At 42.1% G+C, this 27,531-nt stretch overlaps 1 protein-coding gene across 1 annotated transcript; it reads right to left on the reverse strand.

The window, feature by feature from the left end:
• Positions 1-594: 594 nt before the first annotated feature.
• Positions 595-26,393, reverse strand: Stag3 (STAG3 cohesin complex component). The gene is made up of 31 exons (XM_077802895.1): positions 26,292-26,393; positions 22,582-22,678; positions 21,348-21,424; positions 20,883-21,087; positions 19,978-20,129; positions 16,504-16,577; positions 15,286-15,409; positions 14,707-14,805; positions 14,417-14,496; positions 13,636-13,743; positions 13,274-13,388; positions 13,028-13,133; positions 12,755-12,858; positions 12,400-12,492; positions 12,201-12,290; positions 11,796-11,996; positions 11,606-11,676; positions 11,420-11,507; positions 10,892-10,972; positions 10,723-10,815; positions 10,428-10,596; positions 10,182-10,318; positions 9,238-9,339; positions 8,586-8,734; positions 8,241-8,369; positions 7,990-8,147; positions 2,915-3,095; positions 2,574-2,675; positions 2,213-2,294; positions 768-839; positions 595-603 (listed from the first exon to the last, which is right to left on the reverse strand). The coding sequence occupies exons 1-31, from the start codon at positions 26,376-26,378 to the stop codon at positions 595-597; spliced, it is 3,435 nt and encodes a 1,144-aa protein (XP_077659021.1). The 5' UTR covers positions 26,379-26,393.
• Between the last annotated feature and the right edge of the window lie 1,138 nt (positions 26,394-27,531).

A 27,531-nucleotide genomic window follows, 5' to 3' on the forward strand; every position in this document is an offset into this window, starting at 1 on the left:
TTTCACCTTAGATGAAACTGCTGCTACCAGCTCAACCGCTCAATCGCTCCCTATGGCTCTGCCCACCACTGTCTGTCTCTCAGTAACTGAGCAATACATCCTTGAGAGCCTGTAGACCGAGCACATGGGGGGAGGGGTAACACACCTGCACACAGGCCATGGCACCAGGCATCCAAAAAACCTGACCCTCCATCATTGTGACAATCTCAGGTCACACCTAGGAACTTGCTGATTCAAACAAATTTATTGAGTTCATCACCAAGGCTCAGGAGTCTGGGGAAGGAGTCCCAACAGGAAAACCAGGGACTCGTTAAATGCATGGAGGCAGTACCTCTCCACTACAGAGGTGACACCTCCCACCCCACTCCAAATAGAAAATGGACAGAGGGACAGAGCCATGGTGCATTAGGGAGGACAGGGGCTCATGGCTTCTCTACCCATCATCATCAGGAAAGGTAGGTGAGAAAGGCAAGGCCAACTCTCCAAAGGCCAGGGCTGGGGCCTGAGAGGCTTTATTTTGTTTCTTTCTCCTTTTCCAAGTGGTCATGTGCTTCAGGTGGGGAAGATGGAGATGGGGAGAGGCCCAGAGTCCTGTCAGAAATCCTGTAAGGAGAAGGATAAAAGGACACGTGAAGTCACAGCAACAGACCAAAGTGCAACCAGAAGGCTGCATCCTCAGCTAAAAATTCTAACTTCCCCTCCTAAAGCTCCAGAGACAGCCAAAGTGCTGCTCGAGGGCATACCAGCTCTGCTCTGGGTATACCTACCTCAATGTTCAGCTCTGTAGTGTCTAAGAGGTCCAGCCCGGGCTCACTGGAGGAAGAGTGGTCCCCAGGTTGCTAGAGGAAATGGGATCAAAAGTCAGAAAGGACTTTCCCCATTCCTACCCATCATGTGGAACCAGCTCCTTTTTCAGCCTCAAAAGGACAGCACAAGGGACCACACACCAGGCATGACAGAAGTGCCTTCTCTCCTGGCCTACTGAGCCCCTTAAGAGCCTTCAGCTTTGGAACCAGAGAATGGAAGCCTCTGAAAGAGACCTTGCTTGCTGGTCTTTGGTATGGAGTGTCACTGCCTGGGTTCTCCTCTGAGCATGAACAGCCTCCTTTCCCCTGCTCTCCTCTACTATTCTGTTCTTTCCCTTCCCCAGAGGAGAGAGCAAGAGAATGACAGCAGAAGACACACATGGCTTAGTCTGGGATGATGTCCCCCTCAAATCTATAACCCACAGTTCTAGGTATGAGGAGGTAAATGCCTTTGGGAGCCCTTGTGATGCACGTAGTGCCTTTATTAGAAGCAGCAGCTGGAAAGCTAGCTTGCTCCTTCTCCCACGTGAGGACACCAGTAGTTTCACCAGAAACCACTGTGCTCATTAACCTGAGCTTTGACTTCCAGCCTCCAGAGCTATGAGAAATAAATGCTGTCTAGAAGCCACCAGTCTATGGTGATCTGTTAGGGTAGCCTGAACTAAGACACAGCCCTTTGTTCTCTACAAGGTGCTTGTACTTTGTAGTTTGTGTAACTGAGGAAATGGAGGCTGAGAGGGGGCAACAAACTAACTTGCCATGGAACTGAGGGCTGGTGCTCAGGTCCCTTGAGCTCCCAGATCTTTCACACTAGACTGGAACACTTCTCCTGGGGAATTGAGTGGCCAGGGCAGAGAAGGGACTGTGGAAGGACAGGGATGGGACAGACCTCTTAGCAGAGGAGGGAGGAGGGGTGTGGCTGTGTCAGGGAGAATTACCAAATGGGCTGCAAGGGTAGCCTGATGACCTTCCACCCTGGCTCTAGGGCTCCTTCCAATTCTTAGAAGGTTCAGAGGCAATAATACTTATTTGGGGACAGAAAGGGAAGTGCTATTCCAACCCTTTTTGCCATTTTTAACCCACTCTGCTACTAGGATACATTTTGTTTAAACTTTGAGTCAGGGTCTTGCTAAATTGCTGAGGCTGGCCTTGAACTTGCAATCCTACTGCCTCAGGCTCCAGAGCAGACGTTATTACAGGCATGCACCACCAAGCCTGGCTCCTTATTTCTTTAATAGAAGCAGTCTGCAGTAATAATCTTTCCTTTCTTTTCTCAATGTTTCTTTCAGAAAGTCCTAAGCAAAATTCAGAGCCAAAGGTATCCACAGGACCAAGAAGAGAATCCCTGTGCTCCTCCCACTGACTGGCCTGCAGTTCTGGAGGAGGGGAAGGCTGGGTTCACTCACCTTGTCAATATCCTGCCATTCTTCACTTGATTCATCCAGAATTTCTAGCTCTTCTTCTTCATCCTCTTCCATAAGGCTGAGTCTGACAACAGTGACAGAGAGAGGGGGTTTTCAAACTGTTCTTTAAGGGCCCCTGAGAATTTCTCAAAGGCACCCAAGAAGTGAGGCTCCGGGTTCTCATCCCTGCTTCGGTGGAAGCAGTTCTTTAAGTTCTGGGCTTTCACACTATGCTGGAAGGAAGTATTGTGGGGTTAAGGCAAGTCCAAAAAGAACTGGCAGAAAAACACTGGCCAAGATGAGAATCCCCTCAGAGTGGGTGACAGATGTGAAGCAAAGACGGAATTGGATGAGGAAAGCTCACCGAGTTAGCTGGTTGCCATGATCAAGGCCTGAAGGATTGTGCGGAGTCTGGAAATACTGTGTACCCAAGAACCTTGACCTTTGGGGGCCTGAGAGGGGCCGGCTGTCAAGAATGAAGCAGGATCAGTGACAGGATAAAAGTAAAGGGTAAAACAAGGAGGCTGGGTGGCTGGCATCAAAGGGGAGAAAAGCTTAAGAGTATAGGGGGATACATTTTAAAGTTAAAAAGAAAATAAAAGGACAAGCCTTAGAGAAGCACCCAAGGTGTCAAGTGGAGGGCAACCTGAGGGGGGACACACAGAAACTCTAAAAAGCAGCCAGCCTGATGCTCCCCTGGCTCACTCGTGGGTGAAGTCTGATGCTGAGCTGCCTTCTTCCATCTCTCCCAGCTCCTCCAGCAGAGGCCTGCTCTTCACAGTGGTGGAGGTGAGGATGGGTGTGTGCAAGAGGCTAGGCAGTTGCAGGTTCTCTTCCTGGGATGAGGAGACATCCTCTCTGTGAGGCTGTTTCACTTTCTCAAGACCTGCCCAGGATTTAATAAGGGAAAGTTAGGAAGAGAATGGAAAACCTATTATGATTCATTCTGTTTCATCTCAAAAATGAACAGAGTCCCGCTGTCCTTTGTGTGAAAGTATAAAGCTTGTAGGGTTGTATCTATGCTTTGTCCAAGAAAAGCTTACTACACAGCTTAGAAAAACAAGATGGAAAGATATAAATGTACATTTCATAGATAAACAGTTAACTCATCAAGATGAATGTGGGAGAGGGTTGGGTCTGCCAAGATTGAGAGGCCCAAGTTAAGCAACAAAGATCATTTGAGATCCTTTTCGTTCCAGATTTCTGTGGTCAGAAAGAGCTTAAAATGGCAACAGAGTTTGGGATCAGAGGCCAGAGTGGATGTGTGAGGGTCAGGGAGGAATAGGAAAATGGGAGACAAGATTTTCTGGGGCTGGGGATGTGGCTCAAGTGGTAGTGCGCTCGCCTGGCATGCACGGGGCGCTGGGTTCGATCCTCAGCACCACATAAAAATAAAGATGTTGTGTCCACCGAAAACTGAAAAATAAATATTAAAAAATTCTCTCTCTCTCCCCCTCTCTTCTCTCTTAAAAAAAAAAAAGATTTTCTGAAAGCCTGAAGAAAGGGGGGTGGCGACGAGCAGGCGGGAGGAGGATGGGGGGGAGATGGACAGACAGACACAAACACATACATGGAAATAGATATGACTACAATATCAGTGTAGTTCTGACAGAAAGGCTGAGTGGAGGACCCCTCCCATGAAGACTGCAGATGACGGACAGATCTTACCAGAGGTTTTCATTGCCTGAGAAAACTCAGGTGATGCTTTTTTAAATTTCCAGACAATGGACATTAATGTCAATGTCAATGATAAATGTCCACCCGCCCCCACTTACTCTCCTCCACAGCCAACTTTGTACACTGAAACTTAACAACTCAATGTGAGCTGCCACTGGTTCACTTGAAGGGCTGTAGAAAATAGAGCCACATCCATGAACCTGTACTCAGAGAGGAAACTTTGGGCCTTCCTGCAGATCCTCCTAAGCTCCCCAACCTACTTATGGTATAAAGGTTTCTACTCTTCTCCATTTCACTCGTTTCCTTAGTCCTTCAGGTTCATGCCTATAAATATCACCTAGTCTCTGCCGACTTCCAACTGACCCCAGCTGTTAGCCCTCCCTTGAACTCCAACTGTCTGCCACACATCTGCACTTAGACTCACCAAAGTCCTGACGTTTCCCCTCAAACTGCTCCATTCACAGTGTTCTCTTGCTCAGAGGACATCAATTCCATCCTTCCCAGTCCTTGGAGTCACTCCCAACTCCCCTTTTTATTTTATATCCAACATCTAACTTGTCAGGGAATTCTATCAGATATTCCTTAGTAATACTTCCAGAACCCATCACTCCTCGCCGCCTCCCCCACCCCCTGGTCTGGGCACTCTCCTCACGTGGGGCAACTTTTCCAACAGCCTTCTTTCTTCTTGCTTGCCCCTCTACCATCAGTTAAGGGTCCCTGGTAGACACAGACCATATGTTCTTCCAGTGGTTTCCTGATGCACTCAAAGTAAATACCAAAGTCCTTAGTCTGCCATATACCCCCCTAGGCTCCTGTGACTTCTTTGGTTGAAAATCCTATATACTCTGCATTCTAGCCATAGTGGTCTTCTCTGCTATTCCTTGAACACACCGGGAGCATTCCCTTTCATGGCCTTTGGACTGGCTGCTCCCTATTATTTTGATATACTTTAGGAACCCTCCTTCACTTCTGCTAAAAAAAAAAAAAAAAATGAATTGGGAGGCCATTAGATGGAGACAGTTCCAGTGCCTTGGATTTCCACATAGGCAAATCAGAACCCAATTCAGAGTAAATGTGCATAATTTAGGAGATCAAAACTTAAGCTTAACCAGTAAGAAACCACCCACTAACCTCTAACTAGATTTTCTACTTTAACTAGTCCCATACTTTCCTTCCTCTTATTTCAGCAAACACCTTTGGGAACCTTAGTAAGTGGAGTTCCTGATATGCCTGTCTTGGTGTTGCCCCCCTCATACACTGCTGAATGCTCAAACAACTAATGTTTGTTACAACATTAATTAACAAATTAATGTGCCCTAGTGCATCTTGTAGCACCTCTTCCAGGTTTTTGCTCAACATTCATGTTCTCTGGGAGGCCTTCTCCTTCCTGTGCCTCCTCAGGCATTCCCTCACCTTCCTGCTTTTTTGCCACAGCATTTTTATCACTATTTGTCTGTGTTTACTGCTGTATTCTCACCACACGGTGCTCAGAATCCACCCACTGAACAGCAGAACCAGTCTTTTCAATTTTGTCTCACCTTTGCAGACCTTCTGCTTTACACAAACCTACTGAAACATCTATGCTTTGGCCAACATACATCGTTCTATGTTGTCTGTGTACGTGCTGTTCCGCTAGCCCCTCATGACCACATTTTTCCTCTGTCTTATATAATTCTTACTCATTTTTAAAGCTCCAGCTTAAATTCTACCCTCTTGGTAAACCTTTTATAGACCAACTAAACAAAAGGATACTTTCCTTCTCTGGATTCTATAGCATTCATTTGTACAAACCCTCAGGCAGTTATTCATTGGCGAGTATTCATAATTCAGATTTTTTCTGAAATGTATTTCCTCTTTCTGATTAGATGGAAGTTACGTTAAGGGCCTACTATACACAAGACACTGTGTTGAGTATAGTAGGCCCTTAATGTTTATTAGTTAAATGATAAAAGTAGAGTTTCCTAATGGTGTAAAATATAATTTCAGGTGGTATACAGAAGACATTAAAACTGGGGTGCAATGGTGGACACTTACAGTCCCAGCCATTTGGGATGTGAGGGGGCAGGCTGAATAACACAGCAAGATCCCACTGCAAAAACTCCTACCCCGCCCCCCAAAGCAAAAAAATAATAAAAAGAAATCACACCCTATCTCACACAATATACAAAAATTAACTCAAAATGGAGTACAGGGGCTCAGGTTGTGGCTCAGTGGTGAAGTGCTTGCCTAGCATGCATGAGGCACAGGTTCGATTCTCAGCACCACATATAAATAAATAAAAGGTCCACTGACAATTAAAGAAACATTTTTAAAAAAATGGAGGACAGGGGCAGAGGGCTTACCTAGCACGTGTGAGGCACTGGGTTCCATCCTTAGCACCACATAAAAATTAACAAACAAAATAAAGGCATTCTGTCCATCTATAACTAAAAAATGATTTTTAAAAAATGGAGCACAGATTAAGAGCTAAAAGGAAAAACAAAAAGTAAATAGGAAAAAGGAAGAAAAAACAAAAATAATATTTTGATTAGGCAATGATTCCTTATGATATGATACCAAATGCAAATGCAAAATAGATTAAGTGTATTTCATCAAAATTCTGAACTTAGGACACTATTAATAATGTGAAAAAAACACCCATGGAATTCAAGAAAATTACTGCATATCCTATACTTCAAAAGAAGATCTTATATCTGGAACATATAAAAACTCCTACAACCCAACAATCCTATACTTCAAAAGAAGATCTTATTTCTGGAACATATAAAAACTCCTACAACCCAACAATCCTATACTTCAAAAGAAGATCTTATATCTGGAACATATAAAAACTCCTACAACCCAACAATAACAAAACAAACAACTCACTTGAAGAATGAGCAAAAGGGGTTGGAGATGTGGCTCAATGACAGAGGGCTGCCTTGTATGTACAAGACCCTGGGTTTGCTTCCTAGCACCTCAAAAAACAAACAAAGAGCCTCCCAAAGGATCTAAACAGACATTTTTCCAAAGAAGATCAATTGTTAATAAGTGCATACAAGAAGCTCAATATCAGTAGTCAGAGAAATGCAAATTTAAACTATGAGATACAACCTTAGAGTCATTAGGAGATGAATAAAATTTAAAAAGACCAGTATCAGAGAAAAAGTGAAGAAATTGAAATCCCAAATATTGTTCATGGGACTGTAAAATGGCATAGGTACTTTGGAAAACAGTTCAGCAGTTCATCAAAAACTTAAATGCAAGTTACCATATAACCCAGCATTTCCACTCCCAGGTACATCTCAGGAGAACTAAGAAAATATGTCCACCCAAAAACCTGTACATCAATGTTTAACAGCATCACATGTAACAGTAAAAAAAAAAAAGATATTCAGATGTCAATCAACAGATAAATAAATAAAGTGAACCCATACAACGGACTCTTGTTCTGTCACAAAAAAGAAGGTACTGATACATGAAAAAGCACAGATGAACCCTGAAAACATGCTAAGTGAAAGAAGGCAGATACCTAAGGCTACATACAGTATGATTCCATTTAGATAAGGTGCCCAGAACAGGCAAATTCAGAGACAGGGAGAAGATTAGTGATATTGTGTAAGACTGGGAGGATGGGGAGAAGAGTGACTGCTATAGGTCACCATTTTTTCTAGAATAATGAAAATGTCCTAAAATTAAATAGTGGTGATAGCTGCACAACTTGATGAACATATTAAAAACCATTGACGTGTACAATTTAAAAGGGTAAATTTTATGGTATGTGAATTATATTTCAATAAAGCTGTTAATATTTAAAAAGTCACACTTTAAAATGTATGCTAGAAAACACACTACTAGCAGGTCAAGCTGTGACCAGATGCTTGATGAAATATTTGACAAAAAAGGTTTGAAGGAGACCAAAGACCATTTCCTGATTATCCAAGCAGCAGCAACCAGAACTGCAGTGCTGGGCTGGGGTTCAGTGGCAGAGGGCTTGCCTCACACATGTGAGGCACTGGGTTTGATCCTCAACACCACATGAAAATAAATAAAACAAAATAAAGATTAAAAAAAAAAAAAGAACTGCAGTGCTAAGTACCCGATGCCCAGCCTTAGCACTGTACCTTCGATGCGCCTTTTCTTGGAGCGGGGATGACCCTGAGGGCTGGCCTCTGCTGCACTCTCTACAGGGCTGAGGGAGTGGCAGTAGGTAGTGACTGGACCCCACTGATGGCCAGGTGCCTGGGAGACACGCTGCAGACACTTTTCCAGGTAAGACAGTCTGAAGGAGGGGTGGAGTGGAAAGGCTGGGGTGGGCTGCCCTTGCCCAAGCCTTTCTGCATCCACATCTCTGCTCACCCACCCTCTAACTTACAGCAGCTGCTTATCCTGGTGGAAGAGGCGGGGGGAGAATTCTGAAAGGAGCTCCAGGAATGCCAGATTTGGGGGTTCACTCGAGGAACCAGGAGGAGGAAGTTCAGACAAGGAGAACTTGATGCCTTCCCTTGATTGGGCAGAACTGTTTTAGTAAGACAGGCCCTTCCCACTTCCCTCCCAGGGCTGAGATATCTCATCCAAGTGTGCCCTTCCCATCCCCACTCATCTCTGAGAACATGCCCACCAACAACCTTACTACGGCTTCTTCATGGCCTACCCTCCCCATCCAGGGCCACATTCTCAGCCTTCTCTGTACCCAGCCTCTAACCCAGCACTTCCTCACTTGTGCAACATGACTACCAGGTCTCGATTGTGCAGCTGCTGGGGTCCAAAGCTCAAGGCAAATCTCCGGGCCAGATCCCTCATCTCAATGAAAGCTGGCAACTCACTCAGGCCCTGAGGCCCCTGTTCCTGTAGCAGTTCTGTGTATAGCTGTGTCCAAGAGACATGGTGTGTTGGGAGAGGGAAAAACAGGGCAGCACTAGAAAAGCACAACATTCCTTTCTCCTCAGAAATTCCCAAGGGCTTGGGATGCCATCTCCTAATTTTACTCTTTCTGCCCCCAGGACACTGCCCTGATCCCTGACACTCTACAGCAGACAGAGCTTTAGCCCTTCTAACAAAGACATCTACAGTAACTGAAGAAGGCTGCAAGAGAACAGAATGAAAAAAATAATTAGGGATTCCCTATCACCTCATCTTTGCTGCTCTAGGTGCTGATAGTTGATTTCTATGGGTTGGAGATGGAAAGTTTCAGGTTAGTTAGAAGCACATTTTCTAAGGATCTACTAGGTGTGAAGGAGCCTGTTGTGTAAAGACTCAAAATAGGAAGGGGCCTTTTCTTAATGTCTTGCTTTCTCTGAAGGTAGACAAAGAGGTGGGGAACTACAGGAAGGCATGCCAGAGGTGTGAGGTCCTCTGGAGAGAAGCAACACCTGCTTCAGGCTCAGCAGTAGGATTCGGGAACAATGACTTCGATCAATCTGCCTTGCTCTAGTTAATGTTTCCTTGATGATGTCACCATAGTCATTGTAGAACTGCATGAGAAGAAATGGAGAACGTTATGTTTGACCACAGGAAAACACTCTGTTTTGTTGAATCTAAGCATAAAATAACTCAAATTAGACCTGATCTCTAACCAACAGGTGCAGAGCCCAAAAGAAATCAGGGTTTAGGTAAAAGAAAAAAAACACATCAGGGATAAACTGTTGGAGCCCAATTCTTGGTGAAGAGGAGGAAGAGGCCTGCCAGTGCCCATTCTTGCTTAGCACTGAAGTCTCCACATGTATTCCCACTAAAAAGGAAGCCCCAGGGAACAGGACTTTTGTCTTTTTTGTTCACTGCTGTGCCCTCAGTGCCTGGAATGGCAGGTACATAGGAGGTGCTCAGTAAACAGAAATTAATACAATGGTGGGTTGAGACATCTAGGTATGTAGTGAGCACTGATCCTTCCCCCATTCTTTTTTTTTTTCCTTTTTATATTACCCCGTTCAGAGGAGTGGGTTGGAGAAAAAAGATTTCTAGATGGGAAGAAGCAGCTATTTCCCCTCTACTGAATGTCTTAATAGCCTTTTCTCCATAATTATTTACTATTGAGTCACTTTGGTTTCTTTTTTAAAAAAATATTTATTTTTTAGTTATACACAATACCTTTGTTTATTTGTTTTTATGTGGCGTACGCTGTACTGTTGAGCCACAACCCCAGACCCCACTTTTTTTCTTTATTCTAAACTCCTCTGCCATTCCCTCCTACTTTCCCTTTTTAAGCCTGATCCCATCAAATCCATCCCTCTTTATTTCTGAGATGTCATAGTGTCTCAAGTCATGGCTTTGTTCAACATGGTCTCCTGTTCTTTGTGGCTGTGGGGTCTCACTATACCTTATTGTAGTGTTTGAAAACATCTGAGGCTGCATCCAGCTCTAGAACCCCATAGAGCAACAGCTTGCAGAACCCGGCCAAGAGTCGGCGCCGCTGGTGCAGCTGCTCTATCTGTACATGATCATCCTGGGAATGTCCTGCCCATCAAAGGCAGAATGCAATCACACACTTACATCTCCCACCCTGAATCACTGAGCCAGGCCCAGCCCCAAACCCTCCTGAGCCCCAAGCACAGAGTCCCTGTACCACTGCCCAGGTCTCCAGGTTGGAGGAAGACATGGTCCATGAGGAAGCTTGCTAGCTCAGATTGGAGAGAAGCTTCTGGAAAAAAGATGAGGGGTCTCAGGAAATCCCGCCCCCCTAAAATCATCTGAGGGCTGAAGATGAGAAGCATATCACTTAATAAGACAAAAGCCTGTTGGTAAAAAAAAAAAAGAGGATCATTAAAAAACAGAATTGTTGTAAGACTGGAATTACAAAGCCAGCTTAACTCCTCAGACCCCAACACTCGCCTCCTCCTCCCTCTAGAGGAAATGCTCACCTGCTCCTGGATCTCCGGATCCACATCTGAGAGGCAGCTCTGGCAGAGTTCACAGAAGGCCACCATTCTGCTCTTAAGATCCAGCACCTGCTTCTGCAGAGATAATGGCTTACAAGGAGCAAGACAACATGGCTCCTCCGTCCTAGTCCCTGCTCAGACCCACACTCACCTGGGAAGCATCTGGCCCTGAAATGTGGGTTAGTGTCCAGAGAATGGAAAAATAGACAAGAGTCAAGGCTGGAAGGACCACCTGTAACCATGAAATGTCAGACAAATGAGCTTTTGCAGGAGAACGAAGAGCGATGGTGAAGGGGAGGCAGTCGAGGAGGGAGAGATGGGCAGGCTGATGGGCTCAGACCCAGCGTGGAGGAGAGAGAAAAGGAAACCCTTTTCTGGTGGAGATAAACTGATATTTAAAACAGACTCCAAAGGCAGCTATTCTATGCAAAAATATCACTCACGGTCTCCTAGAATCCCTCAGTCTTCTTGACTCCTAGAAAACTGGAGAGAATGACAGTTTCCAGGAACTGAAGCCTGGTCCACCTTTCAAAAGAGGATGGAGGGGGCAGCCCCACCAGATCTTCCTCTGTGTGCCCACTTTATACTCTGTGACTGGGCCTGCCTGGGAGAGGTGGCAACCCAGAATAATCCTTAAGAATGCCTCTCCTGCTTCCACATCTCCAGCCTGTCTACCTGCCTGGTGAGGAACCTCTCCAGTGTCTACGGCCTTCCGGAGGAGTCCATAGCATGGCTCGTAGAGCTCCCAGCGAGTCAGGTCATGAGCACTTTGTGAAGAGAGATGGAAACATTATGCTGGAGCAGAATCAAAGGAATGAATTCCACAGACACAGAAATGTGAGGGAGCAGGAGGGAAGCTACTCACTTGTAGAAGGCAGAGAGCCGCTTCAGAGCGGCCGCTAGACTGTATACCTCATCCTCATCCAAGAACGACGACTGAGGGAGAGAGAAGGTCCACAGCAGGATTTTCCCAAGAACTCATCCATCCATGCTCCCGGTCTTGGGGCCCTCTCCCCCTCATTTGGTGTGTCCCGCCATTCAGCCTCAGCTCCTACCTGCAGCAGCTCATCAAGCTCTTGCTGGAAACGGTCAGTCAGCAAATCCACTAGTTGGCTGCGGGCAAAGTCCACCCGGCTGAAGAAAGTGAACTCAGGCTTACAGAGCAGATACAGGGCATGTGCTCCAGCCTCAAGCACTGCTGGCTCTGCGTGCTTCACCACCACCTCCTGGAGTTGCTGCAAAAGCAGCTCCAGATGCTGAAAGGGAGAAAGGAGGAGATGGGTGGGAAGGTGAGAAACAGGGCTGAAAGCAATGAACTCCAAGGAAAAGATGCCAGAGAAAGGAAGGGCTTATTGGATTTTTCTGGAACCCAGGTTCCTGTAAAGATGTTGAGAGTAGACCCCTCCAGCCCTAGCAGGTGGGCAGTGAGGTGTAGGAAACAGATCTTCCCACCTCCTCACCTTTTCCAAGCGCCGAGTGCAGTAGATGCTGAGGTCAAAGTAGTTGAGAAGCTGGAGCAGGGGAGCGACCTTCTCTGCATCGGCTGAGAACTGTGGTGATAAAGAGGGCGCACGTGGGCTGCCAACTCTTCTCCCATCCCTCCTCTAGGCTGTTTCCTTTTACCCACTTGTGCCTGGTGCGGAATGGGGGCTGCTCTACCTTGGCCAGGAGCTGGGGCAACAGGGGAATGAGGTGCTCAGTCAGTTTCACTTTGTCATCAGCTTGGAGTTTGCGTTCTTTAGCAGTTAGGCCCTGGAATGAGAGTCATTCTGGGGTGAAAGACGTGGAGAAATGCCAGGTGCAGTGGGTATGTCTGTGCATCCCTCCTCCCCATGATCTTTTCTGCCCAGGAAGGAGAAAAGAATTCAGCAGCTCCCTTCAGATTTCTTTTTGCTGGAAAAAAAAATCCTTTGGGGGCAGATGGAGTGCCCTAAACGAGGACTTAAGAATACTGAGAGAGAATACATATCTGACTTCAATACTGCTGACCAACCCAACTTGGCCCATGCCATACCTTCCTCCCAATGACCCGCCCCACAGGCGGGTGACCCTCCGCAGCTTGCCGGGCACTGGACACAAGGATTTCTATCAGTGTGTTTTCCTGCACATTGCCCAGGTCTGGGTTGGTGGGAGGATCAAAAACAGAATTGACATATGAGCCAATCACCATCTAAAATTCCACTCCCACCTCATGCCCACTGCTGCTTTTTATAAAGCAGGCAAGCAGTCTCTTCCAGTTTCACTTGAGATGCAAGGTCCCTGTCCCCGGCTACCAGGCAGCACGTACTCTGGTCCTTCTGCAGCAGCAGGCTTGTCATACTCTCCCAATCCTTCAGCTGAGTTCCTGCACAGTCCCAGAGGCTGTCTACTAAGTAAGCAGCATGGTCATGGAGCTGTGAAGAGGGCACAGGGTGTTACCAATGTGATGGAAAACTGCGCCAGGAAGCATTTGTTGATAAACATCACCCTCCTTCCCACCCTGTCCTCTACTCAGGTTTCTGCACAACACTCTGACTCTCCCTTCATGTGTCACCTCACTCTCCACGAAGAAGGACAGCAAAAGATGGAAGAAAGTTCTCTGAGCACTTGGACTTCGGCGTCGCTCTCTTCCAACACCTGCTTTTGTCCCACACTCAGGATAGAAGAGTCTGGAGGGGAGGGCACAAGGAAAGGGCACAGCACAGGAGGAGGTGAGGCACATGGCAATCACCATGGAGAAAGAAACAGCCCAAGGAAAGGATGCATGGAAAAGAGGAGCAGAGCTAAGGGAAGCCCAGGGGATTAAGAGGAAAAGGGGTGTCAAGAGAGACCTGTATAGGTATGGAGAGTCCTTAGGCAGCCGGTGAGAAAAATGACAGGATGGTGTGAAAGAAATGCACAAGGAGACCCACTCACTTCCAGTATAGAAATTCCCCTGCGGCAGAGGCCAGGGCACGATTGGAGGCATATACAACTGGGTAGATGCTCTCACAGTCTGCACTGGTCAGCACTCCTTCCATGTTCCTGTCAAGAGAAAAGTGTGGGCTGGGGATGTGGCTCAAGTGGTAGTGCGCTCACCTGGCATGTATGTGGCCCGGGTTCGATTCTCAGGACCACATACAAAACAAAGATGTTGTGTCTGCCGAAAACTAAAAAATAAATATTAAAATTCTCTCTTTCTTAAAAAAAAAAAAGAGAAAAGTGCATTTGGGTGTTGTCCTCTGGCAATTTTAGGGCTAAAACCAGCAAAAACAATGAGAATACGACTCTCAGAATACTTTTTATTTTTTTGGTCCGGGGATTGAACCCAGAAGTGCTTTACCACTGAGCTACACCCCCAGCCCTTTTTATTTATTGACAGGGTCTCTCTAGTTGCGTAGGTCCTTGCTAAGTTGCTGAGGCTGGCTTTGAACTTGTAATCCTCCTACCTTGGTTTCCCAAACCACTGGGATTATAGGCATGCACTACCATGCCTGGCTCAAAGAACTTTTAAATGAAAAGTGGAAAATAGAGGAATATGGAAAATTAGAGAAGACAGGTAGTTTCCCCTCTCAAGGTATCCCAACTCAAGAATGACTTATTTTCAACATGCACCTAAGAGTTAACCTGTGACAGGTGGGGCAAGGACTCTGGAAGGGCCTGCCTGATGCTACAAAGGTGTCTGTGACATGCTGCCTCACACATTCCCACGACTCACTTCAGGATAAGGGTTAGCAACCTGACAGCCTCCACCGCCACATCATACTCTCTGTCCATGACCATGGAAACCATCCGGTCCTGTCAGAAAAAGAACATTGCTCAGTATCTCACTGTACCCAATCCAAACATCACATCTCCTAGAATTTGAGAGATTCCTAAAGAAAGGGTGATGAAGCAGATGCTGGAATAGGTAATAAAATATCAAAGCAAATGATACAGAAAGACATGAGGTGGGAAAGCAGGATACACTGCAAAGAGTCCAGCACAGAAGCAGTATCTCCATCTTACCTTGAAGCGGCTAGTGAAGAGCTCCAGGCGTGATGTCAGCTCTTGGTTGCTGTACAGCCCTTTCAGAGCCTTCAGGCACTTTAGACGGACTTCCCGGTGCTGTCGAGGAGAGACAAACGAGAAAGAAAACACGACTGATCACTCACCCCTACTGAACCTCCACATGAGGACTTGCAGAGTCCTCATTCTGGACCTGGGTGCCCTCACGATGAGGATTCTGAGATGAAAGAGAAAATGAACAGCTGTCTTCTTAAAATACAGAAGGATCTCAGAATTGAGCAATTGTGATGAAAAGGATCCTACAGCTACCACTCTCACATGTGAGTTACTAATCAATCAGTAATTTTCTTGCTTTTTCTTAGTGAGTCTTTCTCCCTGCTACACCTGGATGTGTCTTTTTCTCTTCAACCTTATCCTATGCTTCCTAGTACTGAGAAGTTTCAAGGTTCAGTGCCTTGATGGGCTGATCAATGCTCACCAGGTGAAATGTCTAAGTGGCAGGACCAAGAAAAGCTGAAGTGTCTTGGGCAGGGAAGATGATGAGGGGAACAGGAAAATGGAGACTGATGTGACTCCTACCTTGTCATGCAGGGTCCAGCCAATGTATTTTAAATAGCTGTCAGTGAGGAAAGAGGTACTGTAGCTTTGCATCCAACACCCGATCTCCTCCATGCAGATAGCCCGGATCTCAGGAAGGATGTCCCTAGATGGAGATATAAACTGACTTCTGTAGTCTTCTCTCCAAACTCACTTTCAATCCTATCAGAAAACCCTCTCTCACACAAACTATTTTTTTTGTCTTACTGTTTTATTTTCCTTAACACTAACTGTACATATTAATGGAATTCAATGGGCTATTTCCATATATGCATACAGTGTGAATAAAGAATTTGTTTTCTTGATGAATGCCAGGTGCCATGGTTTTTCCAATTTCCTTCCCAACGTAAACACAATAAATATAAAAGTAAATTCCTTTCTGTAACTAACCTATGAGATAACTGACCAGCATGTACCATCTTGCTCACCACATCCCCTTTTAAAACTGATTTTGAAATTTCGTTTAATTATTGGCTAACCTGTGTATATTTTAATTCTACTTCAAGAAAAGATTAAATCAGGAGCTGGGTCTGTGGCTCAGCAGTAGAGTGCTTGCCTCAAACGTGTGAGGCCCTGGGTTCGATCTTCAGCACCACATAAACATAAATAAATAAAATAAAGATGTTGTGTTCAACTACAACAAAAAAAATTAAAAAATAAAAAGATTAAATCAGGTGAAAGGTTCTAGAGAAGCAGAAGCTGAAATCTAGATAAAGTGAGAAACTTTTAAGTACTACAAATACTTTAATATTAATTTTTAGAGTACTACAAATGTTTAATTTAATTCTACCAGTCTTTAAACAGTATAAAACTTCCCTGCCCTCAGTACAAACAATAGGGTAAGTTAGGAAAAGGCTTGCTGGGCCACACATATGCCTCAGAAAAGTTGCCCCTGGTTCTCTGCTCTTGTCCTTCCAAGTCTCCAACCTCAAAAAGATAACAGGCAGGGACAGAGCCAGACCTTGGGCAACATTGGACCAGAATACTCAATAATGCCTTATCCTTTTATTTTCTCTCCCAGAAGAGCTTACAAAATCCTTTGTATGTGGGATAAACGGAATCTTACTAATTTAAAACATGCATTGTAAAGAGTTTTTATTCCAGCTGCCTTATTTCTGGGGCTAACTAAATATTTTGGGAATCTTACAGACTCCACAACCAAGGAACAGCTGCTTCAGTGAGAGGAGCCCATTAGCTCACCTGTACCGATGAACAAAGACACCCCTGAAGATGGCATTCATCATCCCCTCAATCTCTTCTTGATGCTCTTGGAGCTGGAGGATAAGGAGGAACAGATCAATCTTTCTTGTACCCCAAAAGCCTAAGGCTGCAAAAGTATAACTTCTACCTATTTCCTATTTATCACAGGACACAGTGTGAACCCCTGGTATCCTAAGTTTCCTTTTAGATCTTTTAATTCTAGAGGAAGCAATAAAATCAACTAATGCCTCAGAGGTTTCTCTGTGTCTGATAAAACACTATCTCCTCTATATATGATTATTTTTGCTATTCAGAAGCTCTAAGTGGTAGTTATGAATGTTTTGATTAATAGTAATTCAGAAAATGTATCTTTACTAGGTATGGTTTGATAAATGAAAAAGAACTAGCAAAAAACAGATTAGATATGTGGTTTTCAACTGGGCAATTATGTCTCCCAGAGGACATTTAGCAGTGTTTTAAGATTATTTCACTTGTTACAACTGGGGTGGGATAGAAGATAGAGATACTGCTAAACATCCTGCAATGCCAGGACAGCCCCTCACCCCAACGTCAACTGAATTAGGATTAGGTAAATGACAGATATCAAAAGCAGAATTATAAGCAGAAAGGGAACTTTGAGACAACTGACCCCCCACCTCTTCAATAAATCAACATATGGGGGAAAATGGGGAAAGACTAATGTTAAATTAAATTTTAAAAGGTCTAAGAAACACCAGTCACCAAATACAATGCAAATTTCTCATTTAAGACCCTGGCTTGAATTAACCAGATGTAAAAAGAATTTAGGGGGGACAAGGGTAGGAAATTTAAGTATGAATTGGAATTAAAAATATTAGGGAATCATTAATTTTTGGATATGAAAATGGTATTGGATTATGTGATAACACATTACTTTTTATTTTTAGTTTTTAGTTGTAGTCGGACACAATACCTTCATTCATTCATTCATTCATATGTGGTGCTGAGGATATAACCCAGCACCTTGCACTTTCCAGGCAAGTGCTCTACTGCTGAGCTACAACCCCAGCCCAATAATACATTACTTTTTAGAGAATATACTTAAGTCTTTAGGGTTGAGGAATCAATGTCTATAATTTACTGTATGAGAAAAAACAACAACCCACAAACAAATGAATAAAATACTGTGAAATATTGTTAAACTAGATAATGCATATATGGTATCCAGTATGCCAGTGTCTCTTTATCTTTCTGAATGTCTGAAAATTTTCACATTTCAAGGAAAAGGAAGGAAGTCCTTGAAAGAAAGATGATAAATGAGTACCAGAGTCTACAGAAGTCTAGATACGAGATATTGAGGAGGGGCTGGGGATGTGGCTCAAGCCGTAGCGCGCTCCCTGGCATGCGTGTGGCCCGGGTTCGATCCTCAGCACCACATACCAACAAAGATGTTGTGTCCGCCGAGAACTAAAAAATAAATATTAAAAATTATCTCTCTCTCTCTCCCCTCTCTCACTCTCTCTTTAAAAAAAAAAAAAAGAGTAGTGGACGATTTTCTCCCATCCTCTAGCTTCTCTCTTCACATTCCTAATTGTTTAAAAAAAAAAAAGAGAGAGAGAGAGATATTGAGGAAAGGCACTGGTGATACAATTCAGGAAACCAGAGGTTTGGAGAGAAAATTTTCAAAGAAATGGGGATAGGAACTAAGTAGCAAAAAGGATTCAGTCAAGTGGACATGAAGAAAATAAGGAAATACAACCCTAAAAAAGGAGGAAAGAAATAAATCACAGAGAAGCAGAGTTCTTCAAAGGACAGATTCAAGAGCCTATATACATTTATAAATGAGAAAACAATATGGGGGGAAAATTAAAGACAAAAAGGAGGAATAATAACTGATGAAGCAAGAACCCAAAGACAAAAAAAGATCTGCACTAGTGTACAGTGGTCTACTCTTATCCACAGGGGATATGTTCCAAGAGGCCCAGTGGATGCCCAGTGCTCTCTGCAGAGAGCACCAAACCCTATATACACAGATTGAATATCCCCTATTTGAAGTGCTTGGGACCAAAAATGTTTCTAAAGTTTTCTAGATTTTGGAATGTATGGATAGACTTTACTAGTTGAGCAAACATGATCCAAAAATCCAAAATCTGAAATATTCCAAAATGCAAAATTTTTGAGTGTCATACTGGCAAAAGTTTTGGAATATGAATACTATACAATTCGGATTTCTGGATTAGAGATGCTTAACCTGTACTGTGTTGTCCTATACACACAGCTATGATAAAGTTTAACTTGTATATTAGGCAGAGTAAGAGATTAACAATTAATAAAATAGAATAATTATAATGATACTTATGTGAATGTGGTTTCTCTCTCAAAATATATAATTATACTTTATATTTTTTTGGACCTTGGTTGACTGTGGGTAAAAAACAGAAAGCAAAACTGCAGATAAGGGTAAACTACTATACATAATTTAAGATTCTGGATAGACCTATTAATATACATAAGCCCTTAAGACTACCCCGACAGTGAAAAACAGCAAAAGAGAATAAGGGAATAGAAAGTTTTGCAGAAGTCATCTTTTATGAGGGCTGGAGAAAGCCAACCGGTACAGTTAGACATGATGTGTCTGGCTAACCTCAAAGTTGAGGAGTCTTAGATACTAATGGAGAGTAGAGAGGAAACAATCAGTATTCACTTCATCACAGAAAAAAGAGATGTTTGAAGTTTAATCAGTGTAGAAGATATTACTAGGGCTTATGTTCTCCAGTGATCTTCTTAAGTTTAAAGGGAAATAAAGCTAGTCAATTTACTCTCATCTCACTTAAAGTCATAAAAAAGTAGAATTATTCCTTTTTACATATTTTTTTAGTTGTCCATGGACCTTTATTTTTTTCCTTTATTTATTTACATACAGTGCTGAGAATTGAACAGTGCCTCACATATGCTAGGCAAGTGCTCTACCACTGAGCTACAATCCCAGCCCAGAATGATCCTCTTTTTTAAAGAAAAGAAAACTGAAAACTGAGAGGTTACATTAAGGCCATGAAGCTAGTACCTAACTGGAACAGAAGGAATGCTATATTTCCATTTCTTGAATACTTGGCTTCCCTTGTCCTTATACAGGTACTACTATGACCTCTACATTTAATATAAAAGTCACAACTTAACTCCTTGCAGATAGAGCACTTAAACATTTCCAATGCTGAAAACAAATGGAAACTGAACAAAAATGGAAATATAGAGAACTCTAAATTCACTAGGCATGATTTTTGAGCCCACACTCAGAAACAAGAACAGCACACAATGATCTCTGATGGGACGAGCGTGGTATAGCTGTTGCCAGACTCTGTTATTCCCTATCTGAAAGGCTGCTTAGGGTTTGTGCTGAACAGCCTTTCAGAAGTGCCATGGTCTGATACAGTAGTCTGCAACAGCAGCGGATGGAAGCTGGGAGAGAGGAAGGGAAGAAGCAGGGACATTCCTCACCTCTTTGCGTTTCTCCAGCAGGCTCTCTAGCCGCTCAGGGGCTCTCTGCCCTGGTCCCTTGTTTCGTTCAGCCTCATACTGTCGCTGGTTGTTGTCTCTGTGTAGACTCAACTGGAGGGCAACTCTTACCAGGGAGGTCATGAGCTTCATGGCTTGAGTCAGGAAAAACAACAAAGAAATCATCACTTAAGTCAAAGGAGGGAATATAAATTTAAAAGAGAAGGAAAAGGGGCTGGGGCGGTAGCTCAGTGGCAGAGTGCTTGCCTAACACTAGGTTCAATCCTTAGTGCCACATAAAAATAAATAAAAGAAAGGTATGCTATCCATCTACAACTAAAAAAATTTTTTAAAAATAAAGAGAAGAAAAAACGGTCAGAGAAAATGAGAAGCAGAGTGACCCCGAAGTTCTAAGACATCCTATCCTACCCTAGAGTGGACTTTCGCTACCTCTTTTGGACTTTAACCCTCAGCATATTGTGAGCTTTAGAGAAAGATATTAAGGTTGGAAACTATTACTGTGATCTATCCCTTTTCACGTATCCACTTGTGAAAATCTGGATGGAGATTTGGCATAAAAGCTGCAATGCAACTGAAGTATAGCTAAGATACAAGCAGCGTGTGGTGGCACACTCCTGCAATCCCAGCAACTCAGGAGGATGAAGCCAGAGGACTGCACTTGAGATGAGCTATGAAACTCAGAGAGACCCTGTCTCAAAACAAAAAAATGAAATAAAAAGGGCTGAGGATACAGCTCAGTGTTAGAACACCCCTGGGTTCAATCCCAATACTACAAAACAAACAAACAAAAAACTAAAATGCAGGTGGGAAAGATGATTTAGAACCACAGAAGAGAGGAGCAGTCCTACCAAACCCCAGAAGAATACACAAGAGTAAGAAGTGCTCACCAGCCAGGGTGCTAGTGTGGCGGAAGGCACGAACTTGGGAGTCTGAGAGGCCCGTGAGCAGGGAGATGAGGTTGTCCATGGGAAAGCCATCATAGAGGAGGCTGTACTGGCACTGATAGACCAATGTTCTTACAAATTCACAGAAGCTTCCTTGGAACTTCTTCCAGGATGGACCTTGAGCTGCCAGGGGATAGTCCCCTGAGTCCTAGATAAGGATTATGAAAAGAATGGAAAAATTTTTTTTAGGAGGGGGATAATGAAGCCAATAGCATAACAGTCTAATCTCCAATATACTTAATTTCCTGATATCCTTCCCAGCTCCAGAGGCTTATCAAATAATATGAGTCTCAAGAAGTTGAGCTTTCCTTCTAAAAGCTACCCTACTTCCCAGAATCAGAGAAGGGGGTAAAAGGCATTGTGTTTTGAAATAAGAGGAGAAAGAGGATCCTGGTTGTCTTCCTCCACCTCATTAAACTGCTCTGTTAGGTGCCGGATGATCTCTGAATTGGACATCTTCTTGAACATCTCAGGGGTCACAGTGCCTGAAGAATGGAAAAGATGAGGTACTTAAGAGGAAAATAACAGGACACTGTGATCATTTACAGATAACATCTGAAGATAAGCTAGGGAACATACTGAAATATGCTCAATCAGGTAAGGAATTAGAAGAATTAAAACTTACACCATTCAACCGTGTATCCATTATGAGGAAACCTCTCTAGAAAACCCAAAGGAATCAAGTGGAAAACTATGGTTTAAAAAAAGACTCCAGATGAATAAAAAAAAAAAAAAAAAAAAAACAAAGAAATAAACTAGGCCAGATGATGGATTCTAACAATACAATCAGATCAATACCATCTGCCCTAATATAACTAAGCCATGGCATGTGGAGACCTGGCTTACTTAGAATGACTAAGAAGTAAGAAAATCAGAAAAAAAGAAGTAGTTAAAAAAAAAGGAAGAAAGAAGAAGTAAGAAAAGAAAGAAAGAAGTAGAAAATAAGAGAGAAGAAGTAAGAAAATAAGAGGTTATCTTATCTACAAAGACTAGAAGGCATTTTTTTGAGAGAGAGAGAAGAGAGAGAATTATTTTAATATTTATTTTTCAATTTCAGTGGACACATCTTTATTTTATTTTTATGTGGTGCTGAGGATCAAACCCAGCGCCCCGCACATGCCAGGCAAGTGTGTTTTGGCTTGAGCCACATCCCCAGCCCAACTAAAAGGCATTTGATAGTCTACTTTTCAATTTGTGAACATCATTATTATCATATAAAGATGATTATTTTCCCCCAAAAGGTCTTGCCTCAAAACCAACACAGTTTGGGCTGGGGATGTGGCTCAAGCGGTAGCGCGCTCACCTGGCATGCGTGTGGCCCGGGTTCGATCCTCAGCACCACATACAAACAAAGATGTTGTGTCTGCCAAAAACTAAAAATAAATATTAAAAAAAATTCTCTCTCTCTCTCTCCTCTTTCTCTCTATCTTAAAAAAAAGAAAAAAAACCCAACACAGTTCACTACTAAATCATTTTCCTTATATACTTATCAAAAATATAGTTAAATAAGTGAAACTCTCCATATGTTTTGCTTCTTCCTTTATTTAGGAAATGTCTAATCCTACTTGTTTAAATGAAGAGTTTCAGAACATAGGAGCAGAAGGGTGGGAACAGAAAGAGAAAGGAATACGAGTTTTCTCACCTTTACATCCACAGGATCGGATGAAAAAGTTAATAAGCTCCAGGAATCCTGCCTCCTCATCTTGCTTATAGCTCTCCAGCCACTCATCCACCAAAGACTGGAGGGGGGGGAAAGTGGATGATTTCTATTTATAGCAATATAACAGAACAGAAATCCTATTTGGTCTTTCCAACTAAAGCATCTAAATTTCTGATTAAAAATAATACAGACATCTTTTTAAATGTATTGCTGAACTAAAACCAAAGGTAGAATTCCATATAGGCTCCAAATGAGGTGAAGGTAAGCAATCCAAGGAGGCAAGTAAGTTGACTTTTGCCCTGAGGGGTTCAATAAACCCTAGGGATCCTGACTTTGTGTCCAGATGGCTGTTTGGAGTGCACAGCAAAGGGGACAGAGTCTAATGTCTTTCAAAGAGTGGTATGAGAGAAGGTATCTACATAAAGCTATGTCCTGCAGTCACAGCCTCACAAAAGCAAGAATGAAAATAAATCTATAGTTCAGACAGGGACACCAAGAAAACTAGCTTGTTATGACCTTAGTGTGGTGTGGAGATAAAAAAAAATGAACTGTCATTTGACAATTCATATCTGGATTTGATGTCCAGATGTACTCAACCTATATGATCAAAATAATCTTAATCAGAAAACTTAATTGAAAGTGATAATGGAGTGCCTCAAGGCAACTACCAGAAGCAAATGCAGGTTCTTCTCTTAAAAACCCACCTTTGACCCATGCCCCAAAGAATTCCAACACATAGAGCTCCAGGAAAAATGAGTGGATCATTTTCACAAAACCTAGTAAAACATATTTAAAAAAAAAAACCCAGGACACTGAAAAAAAGAATTAGAAAAAAACAGACATCAGATTATATTCACAAAGACTTTAGACACTGAAGTTATCACAGATTATGATTACTATGATTTAAAAATAAAAGAGAGGGCTGGGGATGTGGCTCAAGCGGTAGCGCGCTCGCCTGGCATGCGTGCGGCCCGGGTTCGATCCTCAGCACCACATACCAACAAAGATGTTGTGTCCGCCGAGAACTAAAAAATAAATATTAAAAATTATCTCTCTCTCTCTCTCTCTCTCTCTCTCTCTCTCTCCTCTCTCACTCTCTCTTAAAAAAAATAAACAAATGTATCGTTTTTAAAAAAAAAAATAAAAAAAATAAAATAAAATAAAAATAAAAGAGAACCCTGAAAGCAGAAGGAAAGACAGAATTTTAAAATGGTCCAAACAAACTTGGTATAAGTGAAAAATATTTAACACTTAACAGACATTCCTATAATCCCAGATACTTAGGGGGCTGAGGCAAGAGGATTGCAAGTTCAAGACCAGTCTCATCAAGTTAGTGAGATCCTGTCTAAAATATAAAATAAAAAGGGCTGGGGATGTAGCTCAGTGGTAGAGTGCTTGCCTAGCACACACTGACACATTGAGGCCCTGGATTCCGACTCTAATAATGTAAAAAAAAAAATCTTCAACGGATGGATTAAAAGTGGATTGGTGGGGGTGGATGGACAAGGGTTGTGGCTCAGCAGTAGAGCGCTCGCCTAGTTCGTTCAAGGCCCTGGGTTCAATCCTCAGCACATAAAATAAATAAATAAAGGTATTGTGTCCAACTATAACTAAAAAATATAAATATATTTATTAAAAAAAGTGGATTTGTCAGGCTGGGGATGTAGCTCAGTTGATAGAGTGCATGCCTTGCATGCACAAGGCCCTGGGTTCAATCCCCAGCACCAAAAAAAAAAAGTGGATTGGTCACAGCAGAATAAGAGATGTGTGAACTGAAAGTTGAATTAAATAAAACACCCAAAATAGCAAACGAGATGCAAGAGACTGAGAAATTCTAACGATGAATTCCAGAAATTAAGTGAGAAAATGAATTCCAGAAAATAAGTGAGAAAGTGAGGAAGAGGCAATATTGGAAAAGCCCAACACTGTTGTGAATATACAATTGCATATAAGTTGGAAGGAACAATTAGTTTTAAAATGTATACAGTCCTGGTAAAAGACATCAAAATAAAGCCAGTAAAATGAAAACAAAAATGGAAAAGATACAGTAAAGGTCAAGAAACTGGTAGAAATTAATTTAAATGTCAACAAAAACAATAAACGTTAATGGACTAAATTCTTTAAAGATCAGCAAAATGAACAAAGAACAAAATCAAATGGATGATGTATGTAAAAGACAGATCCCAAATACACATAGGAAAATTAAAAGGATAGAAAAAGATACTAGGCAAATTCTAACCAAAGTTAAAGGAGTGTTAAGATATATTAATATCAGACCAAACATATTTCCAAAGAGTGCCAGTATATAACAACAAAAGGTTTGATTTATTAGGAAGCTATAACAATTCTAAACCTATATCCAAATAAAAAAGTGTCAAAATATTTAAAGCAAACAGGGATGAATACAAAAGGGATAACTGAAGAAGTTAACTTAATGGATTTTAAAGCATCTCTCTCTGTAACTGATTTACCACAGAGACCCAAAAAATTCAGAACAGAACAAAACCCAAAAGGCAACAGTAGAAATATCAAAACAGTATCACATTTAACACATTTTATACAATCTCACTCAAGAGAACAGTACTTAATAACTGAAGAATACTCATCCTTTTCAAGTACCAACAGTTTTGGGAGCTGACAATGCTAGGTCACAAAGCTAAGTCTCCATAAATTTCAAAGACTGCATTTTCTGATAACAACGCAATAAAGTTAGAAATCAAGTAACAAAACCTAACCAGTAAAACTCCATGTTTGAAAATTTAAAATACTTTTCTAGAAATGATAAAAAATCTATATTATACATTGATATGAAATTTTTAAAAAATGTGAACTGAAACATGTCAAAGACTAAAAAATGATTCAGTTATATAAATTAAAGAACACATTCATTAGTGGTAATACTATAATTAAAGATAGGAGATTAATACAAAATTTAGTATAGGGGTTGTCTCTGGGTGGTAAGGGAACTGAAGAGTAGGATGCAGAGACGATATGCCATGGACTTCTACAGATCTATTAATGTTTCATTTTTTTGAGCTGGGGGCTAGAGATAGGGTGATCATTTTTTAAAATCTACATATATATGCCTTATTCACTTTTAGATAATAGATATGCAACAGATAAAAGATGTGGGGAGTGAAAAGTAATTAGATGTATTTGTCAAGGTGGAGGTAAAAAATTAACAAGTGTGAATAAACTGCCATCCATATCCAGATCCAGGCTTCCTTCCTAGTTCACCCAATGCTCTCTTTGCCTCTTGTTCTGTGATACCTTTCCATAAAGAATATTCTTTGTCATCCAAGATCTCTCTTAAACCACTTCAAGGATGTACCATTCCAAGAACTAACTTCATGGTCTTTTTTTTTTTTTTTTTTTTTGGTACCAGGGATTGAACTCAGGAGGACTCGACCACTGAGCCACATCCCCAGCCCTATTTTTGTATTTTATTGAGAGACAGGGTCTCACTGAGTTGCTTAGGCTGGCTTTGAACTTGAGATCTTCTAGCCTCAGCCTCCCGAGCTGCTGGGATTATAGGCGAGTGCACCACGCCTGACTGGTATTATCTTTTTTGATACATGCATACTCACTAAAATGTCCATATCAAATCAAATTTGAAGACACCTGTTCTTATCTTCCCACCTTACAAAGACTGAGGGAGGATCAAAAAATAGAGATGAGACTCTTTACTTTACCTGCATGTCACTTTTGGCGGTTTTCACAGAATCAAAGAGATCGCTGGTTGGTGGTTCTGATTTTTTCTGGATTTTACCTTCTACCATTTGGGACCCCTTCTTTGGATGTTTTGCCACCTAGTAAGATCAGAAATATAAAAAAGTGAGTGGTATTGGCACTTAGTCTCATCATTATCACATTAAGTAGATTTAAGCCAGCTAGGTGCTTTAATCCCAGCTACTTGAGAGGCTGAGAGATGATGACTGCCAAGTTCAAGACCAGTCTGGGCAACTTATTGAAACCCTATCTCGAAATAGAAAGTAAAACAGGTTAGAGATGTATAGCTCAGTGGTAAAGTGCCCCTAGGTTCAATCCCCAGTATTGGAAAAAACAAAGTAGGCTTAAGCTGCCAATTTCACAGCAGAATATGCATTACTGTCTCATATCTGAAAAGAACTCATTTTTTCACATGTGGTTTATTATTCCTAACCTTTTCTCCTTTTAAAGTCTGTGAGCATTATTCCTGTACCTCCAAATCCTAATGCTCTCTTTTATTCTTTTCTCTTCAATTTTTTTTCCTTCCTATTTCTGTCCCTTAAGAATCTTTCAAATTGGGTCCTTTCACTAACTATATCACCTGAGCCTCTTCTAGGTTTTCTTTTGCTGCTTTCCAAATCAGGTTCCAAAACAAAACAGACTCACTGGTGGTGTTCTGAGTGGTCGTTTTGCTGATCTCTTTCTCACATTGCGTCTCAGGCTTTCTTCAAAGTCACTGCCTTCATCAGTTGATAGAGAGTGACTATCCCTATAAGGAAATATGGTACTCCTTAAATAAAACCACTCCTTTCCCCTACCATAAAGGGCTAATTAAAATTTTTCTTTGTCTCTAACTGTATTCTACCTCCATGAGTAAAAGACAGATTATAAGAGATTGCTTACTGTCACAAGTAATGATGGAGGAACTAGAAGTTAAAGGAAAATTTTCACTTGAAAGCAATGAAGCTGAATAAGGTACTGAGATGGGTGAAAGACAATCCCTTCTTAACAGTCTCTCCAAATAAAAGCATCAAATTATATTCGTAGGCAGAGGAACTACTGTTCTATGTGGAGAAAAATCAGCATGGCTCAGGAAGTTACATACCATTCAAATATAAGTAAGAGAATAATGTGTGCCTGGAGTTAAAGTCTGAAACATTGATACAATCTGATCCCCAGTAGTAGTACTCACAGAAAGAGAAATGATTAAGAGAAGATCAATTA

Source organism: Urocitellus parryii, chromosome 9 (genome assembly GCF_045843805.1).
Source record: "Urocitellus parryii isolate mUroPar1 chromosome 9, mUroPar1.hap1, whole genome shotgun sequence".
In the NCBI taxonomy this organism is placed as follows: Eukaryota; Metazoa; Chordata; class Mammalia; order Rodentia; family Sciuridae; genus Urocitellus; species Urocitellus parryii.